The 24,678-nt window shown below is 48.8% G+C and overlaps 1 protein-coding gene across 1 annotated transcript; it reads left to right on the plus strand.

The window, feature by feature from the left end:
* Nucleotides 1-623: 623 nt before the first annotated feature.
* Nucleotides 624-18,881, plus strand: LOC311358814 (ATP-binding cassette sub-family C member 4-like; the record flags this gene model as incomplete). The annotated part of the gene is made up of 20 exons (XM_084478925.1): nucleotides 624-830; nucleotides 1,227-1,337; nucleotides 2,850-2,970; nucleotides 3,150-3,380; nucleotides 6,362-6,451; nucleotides 6,709-6,872; nucleotides 7,182-7,307; nucleotides 7,773-8,022; nucleotides 8,431-8,538; nucleotides 8,637-8,726; nucleotides 9,163-9,354; nucleotides 11,287-11,381; nucleotides 12,946-13,032; nucleotides 13,519-13,615; nucleotides 14,076-14,300; nucleotides 15,469-15,600; nucleotides 15,800-15,837; nucleotides 16,230-16,324; nucleotides 16,813-16,959; nucleotides 18,859-18,881. The coding sequence occupies exons 1-20, from the start codon at nucleotides 748-750 to the stop codon at nucleotides 18,879-18,881; spliced, it is 2,505 nt and encodes an 834-aa protein (XP_084335051.1). The 5' UTR covers nucleotides 624-747.
* Nucleotides 18,882-24,678: the final 5,797 nt, after the last annotated feature.

Below are 24,678 nucleotides of genomic sequence, written 5' to 3' on the forward strand. Positions count from 1 at the left end.
AATCACTAATCCTAGATAGAAGAGGCATAGTGACAAAGTTCAATACTGGTTCATCTATTCCCCAAGTGTGTTGTTGACTGAATGTAACATTAGGGTTAACCGTGACTCTGTTTATGGATAACATGTTTTTTTCATAGCGTGCCAAAGGCCTACGTTTTCACAAAGTTCCATCCGGGATAAATACAGTTCATTACATATCTTTATATATATATATATGTGTATCTTTTTGTCAATCACTCAAAACAATATTGAAATAATACAATTGTAAAAAAAATAGTCCTAATTTAGAAAAGAGGAACAAATGTAAACGGCAGGTTAATATTTAGCAGGCGGGACTCATTGCTATACCCATTGAGCCGGTACAATGATTTAAATCAATTAATAAATTAAATTGAATTGAAAAAGCCACACAAATACAATTTAATAAAAACAAAATAAAAATGAGCTAAGCACACTACAGAAAAAACTAAATATGTAAAATAAATAGAAAAGCCGTTGACCGAGTAACGGACAGTTCCGTCCACCAATGCGCAGGCTGAAGGCGGGGCTTCCGAGCCGACAGGTGGAAAGGGTCAAAACAACCGAGGAGTGCGCGCCAGCACTGCACCGCACCGCCACTCACACACGCACCCTGAGAGCCGCTCGGGCGTTACCATGAAACGGCACTTAACGGAAACGTGTCGTTGTCTTCCGGGAGTGTGTTGATACTCCGCTCCCTGCCGGTCGCTGCTTTCGGTTTCTCTCTCCATGGAGGAGCCACTGCAGGACCCTGGAAAGAGGAGGGATAATCCCTCAGCCTCAGCTAATCTCTTCTCCAAGATCTTCTTCTGGTAAGAAAGCGAGCCTGACAGTTTGTTTGACAGCCGTTTGTGACGTTGCAGCGGTCCAGGGGCCATGCCCGGGGGCGAATGTCCCCGTTGTGTGGCGGGGGGCTTTAAATAACCATGGACCTGCAGCTCAGGACACGATGGGAACTTTCCTTGTGTCTGTCAACAACTTTCGAGATGCAAGGCGCGCAACCTTCACTGCCTGCAACGTATACATAACCTGCATGCCTTTTAACCAATAACACGGAAATACAAATGAATGAAACGTGATCAAAATATGGTTAATATAGTTATAGTTAGTTAATAATGCATATAGTATCGCTGTTTGTATTATGCAATTTTTGTGCCGAATCGGGGGATGTAATGGAAGCAGAAAGCGTGTGTTTGTCTCCTGTGCAGCTGGCTGGGTCCTCTGTTCAGAGTGGGCTATGGGAGGAGGCTGGAGGAGGATGATATGTTCCATGTCTTGCCAGAGGACGGCTCGGAGAGACTGGGCGATGCACTGCAGCGGTACGGACGTTTCATTTCATGGGTTTAAAACGTGTAGTGTAATAAGTATAATAAGTCAATTAAAGCTGCAAGCAGCATTTTACTGGGGTCAAGCCTAAAGCAGACCAATACGACCTTGATAGACCATTAAGACCCTGACAGGTCATCAAGACGCTGACACAGACCATGAAGACCCTGATAGACCATTAAGACCCTGACGCAGACCATAAAGACCCTGACACTGACCCGGACCCGGACCCTGACCCTGGAATTGCCTCAGCTTGGATCTGGTTATGGGAGAACAAACTTCCGTGAACACGTCAAAAGGCTGAGGAGTTATTGGTCTTTAAAGTTTTCAAATTCTCGCTTTAGCTCCCCATATAGACCTATTTTGCCTGGTTAACCAGTACCTATGTTTTATATACAGTACACCAAGAACACATACAAGTTTGGTGATGATTCACTCAAGTTAACCCCACCTTTAGTCATCTAACATTGATTGAGCTAATTCAGACGTCCATCCGCTATTTTGTTACAGGTTCTGGGTTTCCTAGGAACATTTGCTAAACATGAGGAGAGACAAATGTCTACAGGATTTCATGACTGTAGATGTAGTTGAAAGGGGTCAGGAAATACGTCCAAATGCTTTTTCAGTTAATTGTTATAGCCCCCCCTATGGCCCGATCTGGATACAATTTGGAGAGGTTCATCTTGACCAATGTGCCTTTGACTACACTAAGTTTTATGATGATTGGATTGGAGTCGACTTCATTACTTGAGCAGTTAGAACTTTGGTCCCCAACAGCCACTTAGTTGGTCCCTCTCAAATCAAACATTCTAGGATTCATTCAAGGAACTGTGGTGTTTTTAGTCACAGGCCACGGCCATTTCGATACCACGCCCTAATTGAAAATATGTGTCATCTTGTTCAGAATTTTATCCTGAACAACTTTTGTATTGGGGTCAAGATCATGGGAGTCCATCTTAATGTCGATATAGAAGATAATGGCTGATGGAGGCTGTATTTTTTATTGCACAGACTTGCTTTATGTCAGATTGAAGACATTTGTCCATAGATGACATCTAGAAAATGATTTTTGTTTAAGTCAAAAAACCTAGGATCCTTAGGGAATTTAGTGTTTTTAACAAAATTCTAAATGGTGGAAAATCTATTCAGGCGGAAGTCCTAGGTTCTTGAAGCAGATTTGTTCACCATGAGAATATGCATGTGTTGGCAAAGTCGAATGACTGTAAATCAAAGGGTCACGAGATATGCTTGTTCAAAGTTTGCATTTTTGGATGATTGGCGCCACCTTTGAGCTAATCAGTATAATTTTTCTTCTCTGTTAATATTTAGTCAGCCTCTACAGCTGTAGAAAGTTTCATAAAAAGCGTGTGAGCGGTTTAGGCTGAAACGTGGCAGAATAATGAAACTAACAATTAGTATAGGTTGCCTTCACACTTTGTGCTTAACATGCTAACACAAAACGTGTGATTTAGCGTGTTTCCTGGTTTTTACACCCTGCTTTTCAGGTATTGGGATGAGGAGGTTCTGCGTGCCAAGGAAGATCTACGGCCTCCAAAACTCACCAAAGTTCTCATCCAGTGCTACTGGAAGTCCTACCTCTTCATCGGGGTATACATCTTCTTAGAGGTATGAAGTTGTGAATCCAAATGGATCCCAAAGCCACACAAGGCCAACCAGTGCGGTTCTGTTTGACATATGTCAGTTTCATATTCTCTGTTTTTGCTGCGAACGTTTCGCTGCCATTATGTGTTCTAGCAAATATTTAGTCTATCTGCCTGTCTGCCTGTCTCCCCTCCTCTCTGCAGGAGACCATCAAGGTGGTCCAGCCTGTCTTGCTGGGGAAGCTGATCCTGTACTTTGAGAGCTACCATCACGATGCCGCCGGCGGCGCCTCGCTTCCTGAGGCCTACTGCTACGCCGGCGCCGTGTGTGTCTCCACCGTTGCCCTGGCGCTTCTCCACCACCTCTACTTCTACCACGTCCAGATGGCTGGCATGAAGATCCGCATCGCCGTGTGTCACATGATCTACCGGAAGGTGAGTGCCGTGCTCTGCTACGGAGGATATAGGGCATAACAGTGACCGCCCCCTTTTTAACAGCTCTGGTTCCGGAAGTAGATTTCCCATGCATTTTCACCGTCCACTTTTCGTAAAATCGTTATATAAAGAGTTTTAAGCCTGAAACCAAGCCAAGTGTTCGTCAAGGTAGTCGTGACCAGAAAACGTTTGATTCAGGGCAAAAAATAATTTGGAAAGTGGAAGAAAAGGTACAGCAACGAATGAGGAACTCCTCATCCTACAAACCGTTGCGGACCTTTTCGCAATGGTTCCAACCCAATAGTTTAGAGCGTCTCTTACATCTTATAACCTTTGTCATTATTATATTGTTTATATTGTTAATATAAGTTGTGTCACATATTCTATGTGTGTGTATTAGTGTATGTGTGTGTGTATGTTAGTGTTTCATATAGTGTATAGTGCATTGTCATCGACATGGTACATCCATTTGCTGTTTGCGGTCACCACGTAACAATGTTACTCGTTTTGAATACACGTGAATTCAGTCTCAGATTCCAGTTACGTATTCATTCAACATTATGTATTCCTTTGCTTTTATACTACCCAAATTACTAAAAAGAACTGCTAGTGCCATATCATATATTTGTACTTTTATTTTTAGCATATATTCTATATCAACAATTTTTTCAACTGTTACTGTACGTTCACACCAAAAGCTGTAAAAGATGCAAAATCGCTGAATAGCTCAAAACGCAACGCTGTCAAAATATTTAAAGCTCATATTGCTCATTCAAACGTTCGGTCTTGCTTTTCCATTTAAAGGAGACACTTTTTTTTGGCTACTACACGCTTGTAGTTGAGGCAAGTGCTGCTGTTGATGCCGAGCCACAAAAACACAAGATAGTCACAAGTTAATAATAAGCTTACATACATGAAACACTGAATAACTAATTTATGGAGCGATTGCTTATGTGCTACACTATAGCCTATTTGATTGCAAGTGTGTGTGTGTGTGTGTGTGTGTGTGTGTGTGTGTGTGTGTGTGTGTGTGATGTCAACCTCATAGATCTCGGAAAACATGACCTCAACACAGAGACAAACGCTAAATTCAAATTAGCCTAAACATACTTGAGTGACTTGAGTGACCAAAATTGATTTGTTTGCTGGCAGCCTGCTCTGTGGAATTGCCGACAGGTGTCATCAAAATTGTTGATGATTGTTGATCTTGTGTAATAAGCAACGCCTTCAAGGTGGTAACGCTCACACGCTTCCTCTTGTCAGTCCAAGTATTGTTCATTATGGAAAAGATCCGCTCAACGGGAGCATTTGTGCCAGGCAGACACATGGCAAACTGACAAATTAGACATATATCTTTGTATGAAATCTCCCTGCTTCTGAAATGCGCGAACGTCTCCGCCCAGCGCTCGTCCATCAGCATCCCACTGTGTGACCTTCCCTGTTGCGTAATGCGTATGCCCTCATACATTGTTGAAATCATATGCTGGATGCTTTATTCTTTCTATGTGGTTTTAAGTTAATGATCGGGCTATAATATGACCAAGTTGGCTATGTAATCACGGACAAAAGGGGACATTTCATATTGTGGACTCGGGACACAACTCCTAATCGGGACTGTCCCGGCAAAACCGGGACGTCTGGTCACCCTAGTTTAATGTAGCATCCCTGCAATTGGTTACATCAGTAGTACAGAGAGCAAATGAATTGCATTCCCACTGTAAACGAGCGTTCCCGCTGTGAATTGAGTGTTCTAGCTCTAAAATTATTTCTATAAACACCTGCGGTTGGTTCTCTTTAATTTCTATATCAAAGTCAATATGATTAATAACTGGATTAATCCAGATATAGAACAGTTAAGTTCTGTCATACAGTTAAGTTCTGTATGACAACACCAGTTTAATAAGTCAATGTTCAACTGTGGCTGACTAATATATTCACTATATATTTTACTACTATAGTTACTATAAATGAACAGGCTTGCGTCATAAAGAACAGGATGCCCTGCAACAACCGCAATACATTTTTCGCACACCATGTCGGAAGGAACAAATATGTGGTTTTCGCGTATGTTTCCTGGGACCCACAGCGAGGGACATCTACATTCCGATTGGCTGGCGGTCATTTACAGCCAAAACGCTGCTAGCTCATTGGCGTGGAGCTTTACACCTATCGCGTTTTATCACTTCTATCGCTTTATCGCCCATGTCTAATAGAAAGTGAACGCCCAGTTACAGCTCATTTCCACTCTAACCACAACTCTAACTTTCCATTAATATAAATCATGGTTGCTGTGGTAAGCGATCGAGTTCAGTAGCAGCAGAGTGTCTAATAGGAATAGTCTCCGTAGACGGGCTCAGGTAGCAGTCATTCACTTTCGCGGTCGCAGTTCATGTTTCCTGGTAACGGTTTCCTGGTATCCACCAATCAGAGACGTCGTGTCACACTTCAGGATTTATGGGTAGTGTAGGGGTTTCAATGACATTGCGAATAATGCGTGTAAAAAAACCTATATAATATAATAAAAAACTAGACGTCGCCCCAATTAACGTGTGGCTTCTACAGGAGCAAATACAATCGATTCAATATAACGGCGTGTGGTGCGTATAATTTGAATGGTTACGACATTATGGCTTTTAATCAAAATCTCTGTGATGAAAATGAATGGGATTTTTACTTCCGGAACCACACTGTTGTGATCTATTGTTATTATCATGGACGGGGGCTCAGGGCAGGGTGAGGAACTGTGATTTGTCAGGGCTAAGAGCTGTGATTGGTCTAGCACTCCGGCAGCTATCAAAGGTGACATTTAGAATATAGAATTATATAAATATATATAATATAATAATAGTGCATATAATAATATATATATATATATATTATTACTTGCTTAAAATATATGTGCTTATATTGTTTTTGACTGTTTTTGGGATATTAGTTGTAAAGTTGAATTGGATGTGAGTGTATATTCTTTGCCCTCCTAGGCCCTGCGTCTCAACAGCACAGCCTTGGCAAAAACGACCACCGGACAAATTGTGAACCTTTTATCCAATGACGTCAACAAATTTGATGAGGTATAATCTACAGTGTGCATATCAATCCATCAATCAATCAATCTTATCTTATTCTCATTATCAATTGTCCCTGGTAACAATGCAAGATAAAGTTAAACAGTCAAAACAAGTTCAAACAGATAACAAACATGAGACATGAATTATAAAACACAAGACACTCGAGCAGGTATATTCCATATTTATTCCATGTTCCTTCTATGTTGTCTGTTTCTACAGACCGTGACCCTTCTCATTTCCTCATGTCTCTCTGTTTCCAGGTGACCCTATACCTGCACTTCCTGTGGCTGGGCCCCCTGCAGGCGTTGGCCGTGATGCTGTTGCTGCTGTACCTGATCGGGCCGTCCTGCCTGGCAGGCATGACCGTCCTGGTGGTCCTCATCCCGGTGCAGACCGTGTTCGGGCGCCTCTTCTCCACCCTGAGGTACGTCAGCCCCCCCCCCCCCCCCCCCCAATACACTATGAAGGGTGAAGTCCACCTGCTGACTGCTGTACAAACTAAAGAGCTGCGTTTGGTACGGAGTTGGTATGTTGTACGTCTTTGCACTTAAAAACAGTACTGAGCATCATGTAGCTTCTTATCCGAGCTATCTTTTTTTTTTAACTTAGCGATTGTAAGTGCTTGGCACTTGGTCCTATGAACATCCTTACTGTGCCGACACAGATATATTGTCGTTTCTTTTTCTTCTGAGAAATGGTTTTGCTTTGTCCATCTCGACCGTCGCTGTTTCAGGGCCCAAACAGCCGCCCTCGCAGACGACCGCATCCGCATTATGAGCGAGGTGGTCTCTGGGATCCGTATCATCAAGATGTACGGCTGGGAGAAGCTCTTCACTGAGCTGGTGAACGAGGTTCGGAGGTATGGTCGGTAGTCCTACTCTGTAGATCCATACCGATTCTTGTTCCTGTGTCGATGCATGCTGACATACGTTATCGTCTGTTTGTGAATATTAGACGCCTACGTATGTGCTTTTCTGTGATCTTCTCTGTGAGACACCTTCCAAACCGGGAAGTGTGACTCTCTAGCACACAGGATACACCCAAACGTGTTCTGCAAGTCTCTAAAAGTCTAAAAAGAATGCATGGCAGCAGGAGCCCGTTTGTGTGTGACCTTATATTACTGATTAATCCAAAATAAGTTATTAAATCAGTTATTAGAGCAATCCTAGCGCTTTAGATATAGAAGACTGGGTTGGGTTAATCTTTTCTCGGGGCTAATTTATCCCATCACTGGTCTCGTACAAATCAATCCATCTTCATTTTTCTTCCCTGGGAAATATCGGTTTAAACGTGTCTGTTCCCAAAATGTCTTCTGCCACTTCAGGAAGGAGTGTTCCCGCATCATGAAGAGCTCCTACCTGCGCGCCCTCAACATGGCGTCCTTCTTCGTGGCCAACAAGGTCATCGTCTTCATCGCGCTCAGTGCCTACGTCCTGGCGGGGAACAAGATGTCCGCCAGCACGGTGTTCGTGGCGCTCTCGCTCTACGGGTCGGTCCGGCTGACCATCACCCTCTTCTTCCCCTCGGCCATAGAGAAGGTGTCGGAGTCGCTGATCAGCATCCGGAGGATAAGGGTGAATATGAGCCTCGCAATCACCCGCCTCGCAATCGCCCGTTCGTACACACAGTCACCTGTTCATTCACACACTCACACATTCACCCACCGACGGTGGTGACAGCCATGCCAGGGCGACAGCCAGCTTGTTGGGAGCAGTCAGGGTGAGGTGTCTTGCTCAGGACACCTGAGGAGCAGGGAATCTAACCCACAACCTGCTCTGTCTGCTGTCCCACTGCTGCACCGTGTTCTCCCAGAGGAAAGGTACGGGGTTTGATCCCCAACGTCCGTAGCCTACCATTCGGATGTCACTCAGCATGAGACGGCTCCTTACTAACCTGTATCTGAAAACGGAAGCGTCTGCTTACTGAAATGAACAACGTTGTATGAATCTGTGAGAGCAAACTGTGTTCTCGGCCGTCCCCAGAGTTTCCTCCTGCTGGAAGAAGTGGTTCCTCAACCCGCTGGACTTCCAGAGACTGAGTCAAAGAACTGCATGGTGCAGGTCCAGGACCTGAAGTGCTACTGGGACAAGGTGAAGACCTCTTATTCTGCCTCTGTTCTTTACAACCGCCAAAGCTTCTGAGAATAAGTAACTGGTGGAAAGTTGTATAATTCTCTTTTGGTTTTCAGACTCTGGACTCCCCGACTCTGCAGAGGCTGTCCTTCACGGTGCGTCCGGGGGAGCTGCTAGCTGTGGTCGGACCGGTCGGCGCTGGGAAGGTGTGATTATAGTGTGGCGTGCTCCATTAAAGCACCCTACTTAATCTCCTAATCCTATGTAATCTCGCTCTATCGCCACCCTGCTTTTGACAACATGTGTGTGCCGTTATTCTATGTCCAGGTCTAGCTCTAGGTGGACACACAATGTTCACTAACAACGATCTGTTTCTAACTCTTTAATTAAGTTTGGTTCCATATTTCTCCGCTGCTAGAGGAGGAAAATGGGATTCCATTAACCGTGAATCTGTGGTGTCTTTGTTTCCCCGCACAACACAACGTGTCTCAAGGACATCTGAGATGAATGGAAGGAAAAAATCCATGAAAACAGTTGTGATATGGCATTCATCATTGTGTGTGTGTGTGTGTGTGTGTGTGTGTGTGTGTGTGTGTGTGTGTGTGTGTGTGTGCGCACGTGCGCGTGTCTGCGTACACTCAGTCCTCCCTGCTCGGGGCTATCTTGGGAGAGCTGAGCAAGGAGAGCGGGGTCCTAAAGGTCCAAGGTCATCTGACATACTCCTCCCAGCAGCCCTGGATCTTCCCCGGGACGATCCGGAGCAACATTCTCTTCGGGAAGGCCCTCATCCCCCAGAAATACGAGCGGGTGCTGCAGGCCTGTGCCCTCAAGAAGGTGAGGGGACCTCCAGATTAAATAGAGCATTTTATACAGAGATTTTCTAACCAGTGGCCACTCAAAGTGCTTTACGATATTGCCTTACATTCATGCACACATGCACACACCGACGGCGGAGTCAACCATGCAAGGCGACACCTAGCTCGTCGGGAGCAGTCAGGGTGAGGCGTCTTGCTCAGCACAGCCATGTCATCTGTACCATAAAGCTGGCATCGTCCTACGGTTTTGTTTCTGCCAGCCGAACCGAAGCGGTCGTTTGCAGAGTTGTAGTGTTTTGATCCGAACACCAAACAGGTCGATCTCTGTTTGGTCACTGGACGTCCTGTGAGTGAAGTCTAGTGGGGTCTCCCACTAGACTTACCCATCACAGACGGCCCTACCCGTCTGTGACGGGTAGGGCCGGCCCCAACACATAATTTTAGGATTTGGATAATCGTTAGGTTGTCCGAATGCAAACAACAATGTTCCAAAATAAAAAATAAAGACTTCAAAGTCTGTTTCTCTCCCTGCCTAGATCGGAGGCAGCGCAGATGTTCGTGGTTCTATCAAAAGTCTTTATCCTTTATTTATTTATTTATACAGTGATGTCTTAATTAGGCAAATAGCAGACCAATATCTCAGACGGTGGATCCTGGAAGTCAGGGGCTTTCAGGTCCACGCAGCGATGGAGTCTGATTGGTTGCCGCAGAGCTTCCAGCACGCCTGCATGTAGGGGTGTACGGTATAAACGGTATAGAAAGTACACCGAAAGTACACTGTGAATTTGCGCTACGGTATGGATTTTGACCATACCGTGAGACCGGTGTGACCGTAAGTAACGTAAATACAGTAACGTAACTTATTTTTCATGTGAAAAGTAAAGTTACGCAAAACTACTGAAAATATGGTAACGAAACGTAGTTCCTTTTTCAATTCGGCGCAACGTTACTTTTCCCAGGGACCGATTTGACAGAGATACTGCCTTCACAGGCAGTATGCTATTGCGCAAGCACTCAGGCACGCAGGCACGCAGCCTGCGCAATAGCCCCTTCACAAGCTCTCATTCACGTACGAGACAGACAGACAGACGTACGAGACAGACGCTGGTAGCGTGAAGCTGTCTCTGCATCTCAGACATCGCTTCCGCAGGCATTTTCCAAAGCCAGTCCTTACGACAAAAAAGCCAGCGGTGGAACGAGATAACAAACGCCGCCACTGTTTACCTGTGTAAGGACATGGTTCCCTTTCAAAATGTCGATAGAAAGGGCTTTAAAGAGATTATCAAAACACTTGATCCCAGGTACGCGTTACCTGCCCGCACACACTTCAGCCAAATTGAGATGCCAAAACTATACGGCAAGGTCCACGACCAAGTGGAGAAAGAAATCCATACTATCTATACTGGAAGTAACTTAATAAAAAAAGAAAAGATTTAGCATTTTTTTCTATTGAATTTTTGCTCAATAAATGTTCTTAAAATACTTCTTCTATACAAAAATAGCTGCCTAACCAGTATTTTACCCCTTCAGAAGCATTTATATCGAAATTAGAATATCAAATGAACATACCGTGATATAATACCGTACCGTCTATGCCTCAAATCATACAGTGATATAAATTTTAGTCCATACCGTACAGCCCTACCTGCATGTTTCTCACTGAACCGCCCCCCAAAAACGCTGTGACGTTTCAACCGCACAGGAAACCAACGACGGAAACACGACCACAGAGTGTGTTTCACGCATTCGTCCCGTATCGTGGGCGGACACAAGGAACGATCTCCAAAACGGACTCATGCGGTCTGCATTTACACTCTGTGCGCTTCGCTGTTTTATTCTCTGGGGTCGGTCTACATACATCTACATAGGTGTCGCGCTTCAGGTTCTATTGCCCCCGAGCCACCTGGTTCCCATGGTAACCAGGACCCCCTGTGTGTGTGTGTGTGTGCAGGACATGGCCCTCCTGCCCGACGGGGACCTGGCTCTGATCGGGGACCGGGGAGCCAACCTCAGCGGGGGGCAGAAGGCCCGCATCAACCTGGCCAGGTGGGTGGACACACCCGCAGACCCTGCCATTGGACAGATGAGTTCAGACGTAGAGAAACATCATACAGATGATGACCTAAATAAATGTAGAATTCTTTTTTTAATAGATCCAGGGTTTCTCGCAGAAAGTTAGGTGTTAGTTAAGGTGTGGGGGGGGGGGGGGGGCGGCTGCTAAACAACATTGTCAAAATAACAACTGAAACAAGAACAGGCAAAGAATTTGTGCAATTTGAACTAGAACTAGAACTAGAGAATTTAATTTGAATATTTGACTTTTTTTACGACGTAGTTAAGGTGGAAGGCGTGTGTTGCTTAGGAGGCCACTTAAGCTGTAAAGAGCTGTGGGAAACCCTGTAGATCATTTGACAATAATACAAATAGTTATACAGATGATTGAAGAAATGTACGTTTTGAAATATAGATAGTTTTTTTATTTATACATAAATTGACGATAATGGAACAGAAAATGATTCAGATCATTGCAAACCAAATAAATTCTTAATAGTGTTTGTTAGAAATAGAACTACTGGTTCTTATGCTTTCAAACAAGGGTTTCCTGTAAACACTGGCCCTTTGTGACACAAGGATAACTTGTGTTCCGCTTAAAGTCCACGGCTGAGGAGACGGCTTTAGCTCGCTCTCACTAAACCCTCAAAGGGGCCTCACAGCCCGGGCCCCTGGACACAGGGCCGCCGGCCTGCAGCATGGGTTCTGTGTACAGTACAGTACAGTCCGATACCGATACCAGTATCGGAAATTCCTCTGATACTGCCTAAAATGATCGGGTATCAGCGAGTAAGTCTAAGCGCCGATCCGATACCATCACATGACTCATTTACCACACAGAGAACATCGCAAACACAACAATGTTTCTGGACGTTCACACCAAGAGCTATAAAGCAATAAGATAATTTACCCATTCACTTTCTATTAGACACGGGCGATAAAGCGATAGGAGCGATAAAACGCTTGAGAGATATCCATAAAGCTGTAAAGCTGTAAATGAGAGTTGAAAACAGCTCAACTTTATGCAAATAGCTAGCAGCGATATAGCTGTAAATGACCCGACAACCAATCGGAATGTATTGAGGAGCAAGTTAGAACGTTCAAATGGTCCACGTGATGATTATTGACAGCGTTGCATTTTGAGCCATTCTGCGATTTGGCATCTTTTACAGCTTTTGGTGTGAGCGTACAGTTAGGCTGCGTTCGTTAACGGTCAGAGGTGGGAAGTCGGAATGGGAAACGCGTCATCTCCGACCTAGCTACAAACGTCCGAGCTACAAAGTCGGAAAAAACACGGATGCTCACGCTTAACTACAAGAATACAAATGTATTATTATAGATTATGAATGTAAGAAAGATAATGTCGACAGTAAGTGAACCGACTGTACATTGCTGTCATCGTAAGAGAAGCCTTCAATAAGAACCAGTGCTATTAGTAGTCACACTGCTAGATGCTGCATCGGTATACTCTGTATCGGCCGGAATCAGGAATCGGAATCGGTATCGTGAAGAATAAGAACGGTATGGCAACAGGTCTGTGTGTGGTGGTGTCCCTCAGAGCTGTGTACCAGGACGCGGACATCTACCTGCTGGACGACCCCCTCAGCGCGGTGGACACCGAGGTGGGCAGACACCTCTTTGAGGAGTAAGTCGGCCATCTTTGCTGAGGATCTCATGTGATGGGGAAGCCTTGTGAGACGCTCAGTATTCAAGTTTATCATTCGCACAGTATATCAGTCTGGCCGGGCAGCCGCTGAGTTCCACATATGGGCGTGGCCTCACGTCGGTCAAAAGACACGCGCCAATCAGGTGTGATGCCGCAGTGATTCTCTTGCTCACTTCACTCTCGCTGAATTCGGTAATTCATATCAAATTTCATATCAAACTGATTTATTTGCTCCGTCTCTCACTACACCCTTCCCCACACAGCGCCATGGCTCCGTCAGGAACGGAAGCTCCGCCCCCCTCGCGCTGATTGGTCGTAAAACATTTTTTCAAAGAGGCCTTCTTTCAGCGGGCTGCGGGCCAGACTGATCAGCAGGGGGCAGTAGAGTGGGGCCGTGCGGTGGGGTGGGCCTGTACGCCCTACGCTCTGTCCCAGGGGTGTGACCGCAGGTGTGTGTCCTCTCAGGTGTATCTGCGGCGTGTTGAGGAAGAAGCCGCGCATCCTGGTCACCCACCAGCTGCAGTACCTGAAGGCAGCCCACCACATCGTGGTGCTGAAGGAGGTGTGTGTGTGTGTGTGTGTGTGTGTGTGTGTGTGTGTGTGCGTGTGTTGGTTGGTCCCTGTGTGTGCATTTGCTTGTTTGTGGGTTAATGTTTGGGACACAATCCGTGTATGATCTTTGTGTGTGTGTGTGTGTGTGTGTGTGTGTGTGTGTGTGTGTGTGTGTGTGTGTGTGTGTGTGTGTATGTGTGTATACGTAGCTCTAGGTTGTTTGCGTGGGTGTTTACATATTTGGGAGATGTGTGTGTGTGTCTGGAAGCTGTTTGTGTGACAGCATATGTTTTTGTGTGTGTGTCTTTATGTTTGTATGCATTCTTCCCGCATGCTTGCTTGTGTGTGTGGATGTGTTCCTGCATCTTTTCATAAATATTTATCTACAGTATATATTCTCTCTCTCTCTCTCTCTCTCTCTCTCTCTCTCTCTCTCTCTCTCTCTCTCTCTCTCTCTCTCCCCTCATCAGGGCAGCATGGTGGCGCACGGGACGTACAGCGAGCTGCAGGGCTCGGTCGACTTCCTGTCCCTGCTGAAGAGGGAGGAAGAGGGGGAGGGGCAGGGGGGAGACAGGGCCGAGTCCCCCCCCCAGCCGCTAGGCCTCTCCTGCTCGGGCTCCGTGGCCTCGCTGGCCGCCTCGCTGTCCCCCTCGCTCCACTCCCTGACGGAGACGGCCCCGCTCCACAGCGAAGCGGTAACGTGGTTCCTCTCCGCCGCCGCTCGGCTCGGCTCAGGAGGTGGAGCGGGTTGACTGGTAACTGGAGAGGGTGCTAGTTCGATGCCCGGTTCCTCTTAGCGGAATGTCGAGGTGTCCCTGTGTAGCAGAGGTCTCGAACCTGCCACCTCTCAAACCACAACACTACCGGCATGGGAGTCGAACACTCTAACCACTGAGCTAAAAGCCCAGGCTTCTAACTCAGCGGCTAGAAGCGTTCTTGAGGCTAGGGGTGTGAGGATTTACAACTTAGTACCGCCAGCTAGCCCAGGCTAGTTGGCATCCGTCACACCTGGGCAAAGACGCCTCACCCTAACCGGTTAGAGTCGGGTTTGTCTTGTTCAGAGACACTTCGACGCTCACAGCTCGGAGGAGCCGGGGATGGAACTAGCAACCTTCTGGTTACAGGTCAACCCGATCTCCCTCCAGAGCCAAGCCAAACCTTTGAGTTTGGACACTCGTATTCTACGTATTTTAATAACTTTGTGTTCAGCACCCAAGGCACCAAGCGGGGGGGGGGACGACCGACCGTGCTGCAGTGCCCTCCCTGTGACCCGCTCTGTTTGAACAATGGAGTCTGGCCCTTTTGTGGGTCGCTCTATAAATATGAACCGCACTTTGCACTCTGTGTTCATTAGGCTCCGTGCTGTATCTGGAGTCAGATGTGTGTCATGGTGCAACGTGTTCAACATTTTAACCAAATTCTAATAGTGATAATTGTAGAGTAGGTAAATTTTTACATGAATATGAATATGAATTATACAGTGCAAGTATACACACTAATGCTGTATTTATTTCAAATGTTTCATACCTTTTGAAAGCTATTTATAATGTATGGACAACAGTCTATACATTTTGAACGCTGTTTATAATGTATAGACAACAGTACAGTACATTTTGCACCCGAATTCTAAATGCAAACCTAGTAGGTCCATTATAACACAATTGCAAATAACGCAGTGCTGACGAAATAGGGTTTAAAACCAAATTTACACAGCATGACGATGAGGCTTTAGGATTCTCGCTTGGCTGTAACTCCCAGTACCGCCACTCCACCACCAGAGGGCGCCAGATACCTATTTGTCCAGCCCTGCCGCGGCGACGCGCGCCTGGCCCGCTGGATTCTGACTCCAGTGTGTGTCTTTAGGCATCCAAAACGATAGCGGAGGAGAGTCGTTCGGAGGGAACCATAGGCCTGAGTCTGTACCTCAAGTACTTCACGGCCGGGGCCCACACGCTGCTGCTCCTCACCCTCATCCCCCTGAATCTCCTGGCTCACGTGAGTACCACCGCGCAACAGGAAGGCCTTTACAGAGAACGCCATATCTGTTACCCATTTCTCACGGGGGGGCGCTTTAATTCAGTCCTGTGTTTAAAGCGAGGAGGGGCCGAGTGTTCTTAACGTGTTCTCACTTTCTGTGTGTGTGTGTGTGTGTGTTTCTGTGTGTGTGTGTGTGTGTGTGTTTCTGTGTGCGTAGACTACATATATTTTGCAGGACTGGTGGCTTGCTAACTGGTGAGAATCTCAATTGACATCCCGGCACCGCACCGCAACCGAACTGAACTAATTCGCCCCCGGCGAGTTGAACAGCCTGAAGCAAACGAAGAAATAAAAACAGCTTCCCTATTCCCCCCCCCCCCCCCCCCCCCCCCTCCGGCAGAGAATAGGTTTTGTGCGGCCCGCTCTTTGTTGTTTTCACACCGCCGACCTTGTGTGCGCGGGCGACAGGAGGAGAGTGTTTTGTGTTTGTGCCGCTGTTTGTGCCGCTGCGTCTTGCCCGCTCGCCGCCCTCTTGTGTCTCGGCGGCGGTTGTGTTTGTTTGCCCTTGTGCCTTTTGATTCCTTTGTGCCCCCCCCCCCCCCCACACACACACACCCCCCCCCCCCCCCCCCCCTCCTCTCTCGCAGGGCCTCTGAGCAGGGCCGTGCGGACCGCGGAGCGCACCTCAATGGAGCCCCCCCTCCGCGGCTGGACCTTGACCTCTACCTCGCTGTTTACGCAGGTGAGGCACACCTCCTCTCTCTCTCTCTCTCTCTCTCTCTCTCTCTCTCTCTCTCTCTCTCTCTCTCTCTCTGAGTGTTTATCTTTTTTTGTATCTGTGTGCCATTGAGGAGTGTCAGCCATTCGTTCTTTGGCTGTTGGCCCAAGGCCTCAGGGCCGTGTGTGTTTGCGTGTGTGTGTGTGTGTGTGTGTGTGGGGGCCTCAGCTGTACTAAGAGATAGCGGTGTGCCTCCTCTCGGGTCTCCACTGTTGGGTAACTCTGATTGTGTCTCCCCCCCCCACCCCCCCTCCCCCCACACCCCCGCACCTCACCTCTTCACTCCTGGGTGCTCTGTATCCACGGCGATAGATCAGCATTAAAGCATAACTTAACCGCCCTTCCCTCCTCTCCGGCGCCATTCCACGTCCACCACGGCGCTGTGAGTGCGGACGGCCCCCCCCCGCTGACGGATGTCCCCCCCCCCCCCCCCCATCCTCCTCCTCCGTCAGGTCTCACGGCGGCGGCGGTGGCGTTCGGCTTCGTGCGCAGCCTGGTGTTCTTCAACGTCCTGGTGCGCTCGGCACAGAGCCTGCACAACGCCATGTTCACCGCCATGCTGCGCAGCCCCGTGCGCTTCTTCGACCTCAACCCCATCGGTGAGGACCACCCCAGCGAGCGCATTTATATATGCCCACACACACACACACACACACACATGCTGATGCACACGCACGTATACATTTATACACACACACGCGCGCGCGCAGATTTATACACAAACAGATATATTTTTACACAAACAGACTATAAATATTTATACACACACATACATTTCGACAGACACCTTTACACGCACACGCGTATGAACACACATATACACACACCTGCACACGCACATGCAAACACACATGCGCACACACACACACGTATATACACACGCATGCAAACGCGTACACACATTTATACACGCGCACATGCACACACACCTTTATACACACGCACAAGCACACACACGCATATCCGCATGCAGACACACACACACACACACACGTAAATGTATATACACACATACACGCACGCACACACACGTATACAGACACGCATGCACGTGCAGGCCCGTACACACACACACACACACACACACACACACACACACACACACACACACACACACACACACACACACACACACACACAGACTCAAAGTATATAACTTAATAACAGAAATTTGTCCAAAATGTGTATTCACAATTTTAGGTTGTGAATACAATTTTACAATCAGTTGTGAATACAATTTTACAAAGAGAAAATAATTGACCACCTACCAACTGATTTTATATATAACCCTGAAATGTTTGAGTCTGCTAAATGGTCGGATCTATCTGCCATCGGTTCGTGCTCTTCATTTCAATGTCATTTTGTGTGAACGTGCAAATATTAGTGCTAAAAACAATTAGAGGATTAACATATTGGCGACAGAAACGCAGAAAATGAATTGTTAATTTTGATAATAATTTTAATATTCAATAATCTAGTTAAAAAACAGCAGCAATAAATTGTTGCTAAAAGCTTCAGAAATTAAAGTATTATTCCAACGTTCTAACATCAAATATTTATGAGCGAATCGAAAAATAATAATTGATGGATTCATTAATAAAATATAATCATTAGTTGCAACCATATATATTGATGCATTCATGTAGGAATGGGCTATCAGTTACACGCCGCAAACCCCCCACCCACAAACACACACACACACACACACACACACACAGGAGAGTGTGTGGGGTGATATTGTAACCCTTCTCCACTAGAGGACAGACTCCTTCTGAGCTATATCATTATTTAACTCGCTTCAATTCAAACGCTTCTCTGATATCTCACTGTTTCCCCTCGCGTGCTAATTGGGTAGAATCCAAATCCACATACTCTAAATGTTCAGATTTGCACTCAAAGCAAGAAGATATTCCTCTGCTTCACTGCGTTTGTTCTCCACTCAATTTAATTAGCGTATAAGTATTAGCTTTGCAACCCGATGAAAAGTCATTTGTGTTAGGCTTTTAACAAGATCATTAACAAACGGCAATACGTTACAAACGATACACAAACATGAAACACTAACTCAAGATTATTTTAAAGGAATTAAGTGGCAGTATTAATGATAAACTGAGGTTTATTTCACACATTGAGTGTGAAGTGGCATCATTTAAACTGTTGCTGGGTATGGGGCCGTGAGGCGGCACTCGTAGCAGAGAGGCGGCCGCGAGACGACTTATTTAGCGGTTCAACGCCGTTCCCTCCCCGGCCCCGCCAGGGCGCCCTTATCTCCCCACCGTGAGGCAGGACCCACGCAAAACAGCCCAACAAAAACAGGCAAACATAGGGAGCGATAGGGAACGATTGTGTTTGCACTAGTTGTGTTTGGACGACGGGGGAGGAGGGGGTGGTGTAGGGTAAATACGGGGGCCGATCCTGAGCAGCGGGCCCTATCAGAAATCTTTGATTATTTCATTAGCTCTGCGGAACTGTGACTGTGCACTCGGTACACTGAGCAGATGGACACAGTGTGAGGGACTGAGCAAACACTTTAACTATGATGAGGTGGAGCGGCGGTGCTGCTGGATTTCACCAGACCCTCCAGACAGACTCCTCCGAAACGGAGCGGGCTGCGCTCCGTGTCTCCAGTCGTAGCCCCCCCCCCCCCCCCCCTCTTCTCCCTAACGACAACATCGACCCTCTCTTTTTTTTATGTTCCAATCCTGTGAGATGTTGTGTGTTCAGCACGACTCTCTCTCTCTCTCTCTCTCTCTCTCTCTCTCTCTCTCTCTCTCTCTCTCTCTCTGTGTTTGTTCTTGGCGAGATCTTTTCTCCGGCCGCTGCCATTCAGGTCCCGCGTCAGCTGCGGAGAGGCGCGCTGTCATAACTTCCAGTGTGAAACATTCCCGGTCCATTGTGGAGCTGTCATCAGATAATTACTCAGCCTAATCTCTCCATATTGACACGCATGTACAACACAATCTGCACAGTTGGGAATTCTCAGCGTGCGGGGAAACTTGTCTGAGTATAATGAGTCACGTAAGCCGCTAACACAAGTCTAAATATGATTTGAGGGTGTTGTGAGCGCTGGTGGTTTCAGCCGGCGTTAGGAGTGGGTGTATTATTATTCTCTCTCCCTCTCTCTCTCGCCCATGTGTACACGAGAGCAAACACCAACGCACGTCTTCGACCCACCAGTTTTTTGTTATTTTTATTTTTTCTGTTTCCCGACACACACACACACACACACACACCCCCCCCCCCCCCCCCCTCTGTCTCCGATGGCTTATCTGGGTGTGCCTCATTCTGGCTAATCTACACACGGGACGAGGACAAACACTTTGAATAATGTAATAATCTGTTTAATAGTAGACCAGGAGGGGAGGGGACACACACACACACACACACACACACACACACACACACACACACACACACACACACACACAGCTATCTGATTACTGTTGTGTTGCTATCAGAGTCCATTGTGTGGTCAGATCAGTCATTACAGCCTGGCCCCCAGGCTGCAGGAAAGAATAACTAAAAACTAAATGCATCCAATGCTGTACTGTGTGTATTGTGTACTAAATGTACTGTGTGTACTGTGTGCTATGCGTGCCCAGTTAAAATAGTAATAATGATAAGGAGCGGATGATTGATAATTTCTAAAGAATATGTTCAGATTCTGATTCAGAAAACCGAATTCATCCCAAGTAGGGCAATTCATCTGCATCTTACCCATTCCATACACACGACTTAAAATATAAAAAACCTCCCAGTCAAAACAAGATAGTTATGTGTCAGAGGCGAATAAATAAAAAATAACCACGTTTAAAGGAACGTAACAGTCATTTAAAATGACTACCATCGGCACTTAATAGCGGAAGGAAGGAAGGACTTAGTGTGGCGGTGCTGTCTGGCTGTCTGTCTGTCTGCCGGTCTGCGTGTTTATTCATCACGGTTGTGAAGTTTGTTCCTCGATTCAATGATTTCAACCGATGTCTATGACTGGCAGTAAACCACAAGTCCCAGAATGCCCCTGCACACGAGGAGAGCCGCCGTCAGCAGAGACAACCGCTGTCTCTTCTAGTTCTGTCTCTCCTCGTCCGCCATTCACACGTCTCTCTCTCTCTCTCTCTCTCTCTCTCTCCTCTCTGTCTTATTGTGTTCCCTCCCTCCCCCCCCCCTCCCAAGGATCGCCCTCTTTCTTCCCCCTACACAAAAACTGCCAATTCCATTTGTCACCAGCACAAGTGTGCGAGTGGGGCATGTGTAATTGTGTGTCTGGTGTATTGTCAGGGATCTGACATCCGTGTAGCGGCGTAAGCGATAGGTGTACCCCGAGCTCCGTCGCAGCCCGGTGTCTGATCGCTGTCTCCCCCTAACCCCGTCCGCCCGCCGCGTTAAAGGGTTACTGTCTCAAGCCGCGCTGCACAAAGGCCTGCTAGTGGCCCCCCGGGTGCTGGGTAATAACAACACAGAAAGGCCCCCGTTATGATTGACGGACAGGCATTGTGCTCCGCTGTGCGCGTCGCTGACTGTCCCCTTTTCTCCCGTCTGTCAATAATGTAAAGTTGTTTTTGTTTGTCGATGATATAACGCACGCGGAGATGGGCGATCGCACGGGGAGGAAACGCGTCGGTGAATGTAATGGAAGGTTTGGTTCGTACGGATTGCCGCGTTGTGTTGCCGCGTCAGGTGGAGGTGTGCGTCTCGTCACAGTGGCATGGCGATCCCCCCCCCCCGTGTGCTGAGGGAACGCGGGGGGGCTCATTAGGGCCGTGTTAATTCGGAGGGGGCTCCCGTCAGCGTGGAGACGGAGGGGTGTGGGGAGCTCATGTTGATCCTGTAATTTAGTGTCAGTGAGTGGGCTAATCCCCTCCGAGACTGAAGTCAGGGCTGGAGCTCATCAGCCCCACACAGCATGGGTAGGGGGGGGGTCCCAGGCCCCACACACACACACACACACACACACACACACACACACATATACATACATACATACATACATACATACATACATACATACATACATACATGCACGCATGTAATTCCATACATACGCACGTAAATACATGCATACACACACGCGCACACATACATGCACACACACGCATGTAAATACATATATATACACACACATACGCACACATGTAAATACATACACACATGCAAATACATACACACATGCACGCATGTAAATACATACATAAACGCACATAAATACATTCATACACATACTCACGCACATAAATACATACACACACACACACACATACACACACACACACGCACGCACGCACGCACGCGTGCAAGCACACACGCACAAGGCATATGTGTAGGCACACATACGCCCCTCACATATACTTTACTCACACACAGGCAGACCGATGCACGCAAATATATTCATAAACATACAAACATACGGACACAGAAACAAACACACAGTCACACACACCTTCACAGGCCAACAGCACACCCTCAGTGCAGACTCTGTTGCCGTGGGAACGTCAGAAGTTCTGCCCTGGATGATGTCACGTCTTAATTGTGTCCGGAGCCAGAAACAGACAGGGGGAGACTGGGAGGGAGAGGGAGAGAGAGAGGGAGTGAGACGGGGAGAGTGAGACGGGGAGTGTGAGACGGGGAGAGTGAGACGGGGAGAGCGAGACGGGGAGACAGACACGGGGGGGAGAGACGGGCAGAGAGGCGATGGTTCTAATGTCTGTATTTCTGCTCCGGCTGCTAGCCGCGTTAGCCGTGTTAGCAGCCCAGTGGAGGAGGCCACTGCAGAGAGGAGAATGATATCAATGTGTGTAAATTGAATGTGGAGATTGAGCCTGCGTGTGTGTGTGTGTGTGTGTGCGTGCGCACCTGTGTCAGTGTGTGTGCGACTGTGTGCCTGTGTCAGTGTGTATGTGTGTCTGTGTGCGTGCCTGTGTCTGTCAGTGTGTCTGTGTGCAGCACATGTGTGTGTGCGCCTGTGTGGGTGAGCCTGCCTGTGTGTGTGCAGCGTGTGTGCGCGTGTGTGTGTGTGCAGCCTGTGTGCGTGAGCCTGCCTGTGTGTGCACAGCATGTGTGCGCGTGTGTGTGTGTGTGCAGCCTGTGTGCGTGAGCCTGCCTGTGTGTGTGTGTGTGTGTGCGCCTGCCTGTGTGTGTGTGTGTGTGTGTGCGCGCCTGTGTGTGTGTGCGCCTGCCTGTATGTGTGTGTGTGTGTGTGTGTGTGTGTGCAGCGTGTGCAGTACAGCTGATAGGGCTCCTCTCACTCGGCACTTCCACTATTTAATTGCATGAAAGGGAAGCAGAGGAGATTGGCGGCGGTGCTGCAGCGGGCGGGGAGAATGGATTCACCATGTATTAGTATGGGCAGCCCGGCGCCTGGGGGGGAGGCCGGCCCCGGGGCCCCGGGCCCTTCACGGTCTCACAGGTGAGCCGTGCCACCTCATGCCTTGGCAGCCCCCCCCCTCCCTCCCTCCCCCCTCCCTCCCTCCCCCCCCCCCCCCCCCCCCCCTTCCTCCATTATCACTCCGCCCCGACTGAAAAGAGCCCGCTCCTAGTGGAGGGGCCCCTCACCGCGCGGCCCTCAGACCGCCGGCTCTTATCGAGATGTTTACAGGGAACAGCGATTCTGCAACATGCCCCCCCCCCCCACCCCCCGCGTGTGCCGGAGACGGTGCCCCGACTGTTCCACTTTCTTAACTGTGATTACCGGGCCCCCGCGCGCCTCAATATCTCCACCTGAGGAGGGGGGGGGGGGGATATCTCCCCCCGACGTTTTAAAGAAGTGGCACACATCACCCCTGGAGCCGGGCTGCAACCAGGGACGGTTTTGATGCTAACGTGGCCGCTTGTGTCTGGTCCCTCCCCCCCCCCTCCCCTCCGTCCCACACAATGGGGGGAGATTGTTGACAGCCGCCCAGCGTGATTGAAGCCTTTGTCCCGCCGCTCGGCCTTACCTCATAGGTATTTCCGTGCGGCGCGGGTCTTTGTGTAACGGCATCGCTGTAATGCATCTCGCCGGCGTGGGCTAAGTCTCTCTCTCTCTCTCTCTCTCTCTCTCTCTCTCCCTCCCATGAGCTATGTCAGTCAACAGAGCGAGAAGAACGAAAACATGGCAGCAATAATAACAACGACGCAGGAGATTAAATATGGAGTTTTGATGAGGAATTCGACAAACCAATACCGAAAACATCTAACGGAAACGGAATTCCCTCTCTCAGACGACCCTCGCTCTCTCACCACCAAACCAATGTAATAGACAGTCTCTCTCTCTCTCTCTCTCTCTCTCTCTCTCTCTCTCTCTCGCTCGCGCATTGTCGTTCTGACGCCCTCGGAGCGGGCAGATGATGTAACCCCCGGTAACCGCGGAGCCCCCGCTCGGCGCTCATGTTTTTGGTGTTGTCGTCTGCGACGGCGTGGATCTGGGTCACCGCTGGCTTAAGACAGACGCGGCAGACGGACCAGACGTGCGTCGCACCGCCTTCCCCTGGTGGGAGGCGGCGGCGGCGGCGTTTGAGGGAACGCAGCCCGTCGGTGCAGTGGTAGTACTCACCAGGACTCCCTGGTCTCTCCCACTCTCCCCCCTGCCCCTCGCTGCCCCCCTAGAGGTGTGTGTGTGTGTGTGTGTGTGTGTGTGCGTGCGCGTGCGCGCGTGTGCGTGTGAGAGAGACTCACACCAGGGAACAAGATTAGCGGGCCTGCGAGTGTGCAGCCCGCGTACGCCACTTGACTCTGAATGCTGCTGATCCGGCGCCGCGCGGGGCGGTCTCGGTGGAATAATGTGCGCGTTGCCGGCGTTATGAGATGGCTGTTAGCGCGCCCGGCCCTCGTCTGCATCCCGCACGTGTTTGTATTTTCGGAGGCGGGCGGGCGGGCGGGCGGCGGCGGCGGGTGCGTGTTTTGGATCCGGCGGTAAGCTGCTTAGGGGCCGTGGAGAGCGGCGATTTCAGGGTCCACCTCCGCGGCGCTCGCTGGGAGGCTCTGAGGCGGGCCGCCACTGCCGCATCGGGTCAGCCCGGCCCCCCCCCGGTTCCACCCCACCTCCAGAACGGAAGCAGCACCCAGAGGCCCCCCCCCCCCCCCCCGCTGCACCCAGGGGCCCGACGGCAGCCCTGCCCCCCTCCCTCCCCCCCCCCCCCCCCCCCCCACCGTGCGGCTGTAGAGATACATTTGCATGCCTCTTCTTGGGTTCGTTCCGCCGGCTGTTTGGCTGCAGCAGAGGGTTGGATTGCAAAGCGGGAGAGGAGAGCTGTTCTGTTTATGTTTACCCCCCCCCCTCCCCCCCCCGCCGTGGTCGACCCTCACGCTGGGGGGGATGGGATCTGTACCGACCCCCTCGCTGT

The sequence above is a fragment of the Micromesistius poutassou genome (assembly GCF_964030765.1).
Source record: "Micromesistius poutassou genome assembly, chromosome: 14".
In the NCBI taxonomy this organism is placed as follows: domain Eukaryota; kingdom Metazoa; phylum Chordata; class Actinopteri; order Gadiformes; family Gadidae; genus Micromesistius; species Micromesistius poutassou.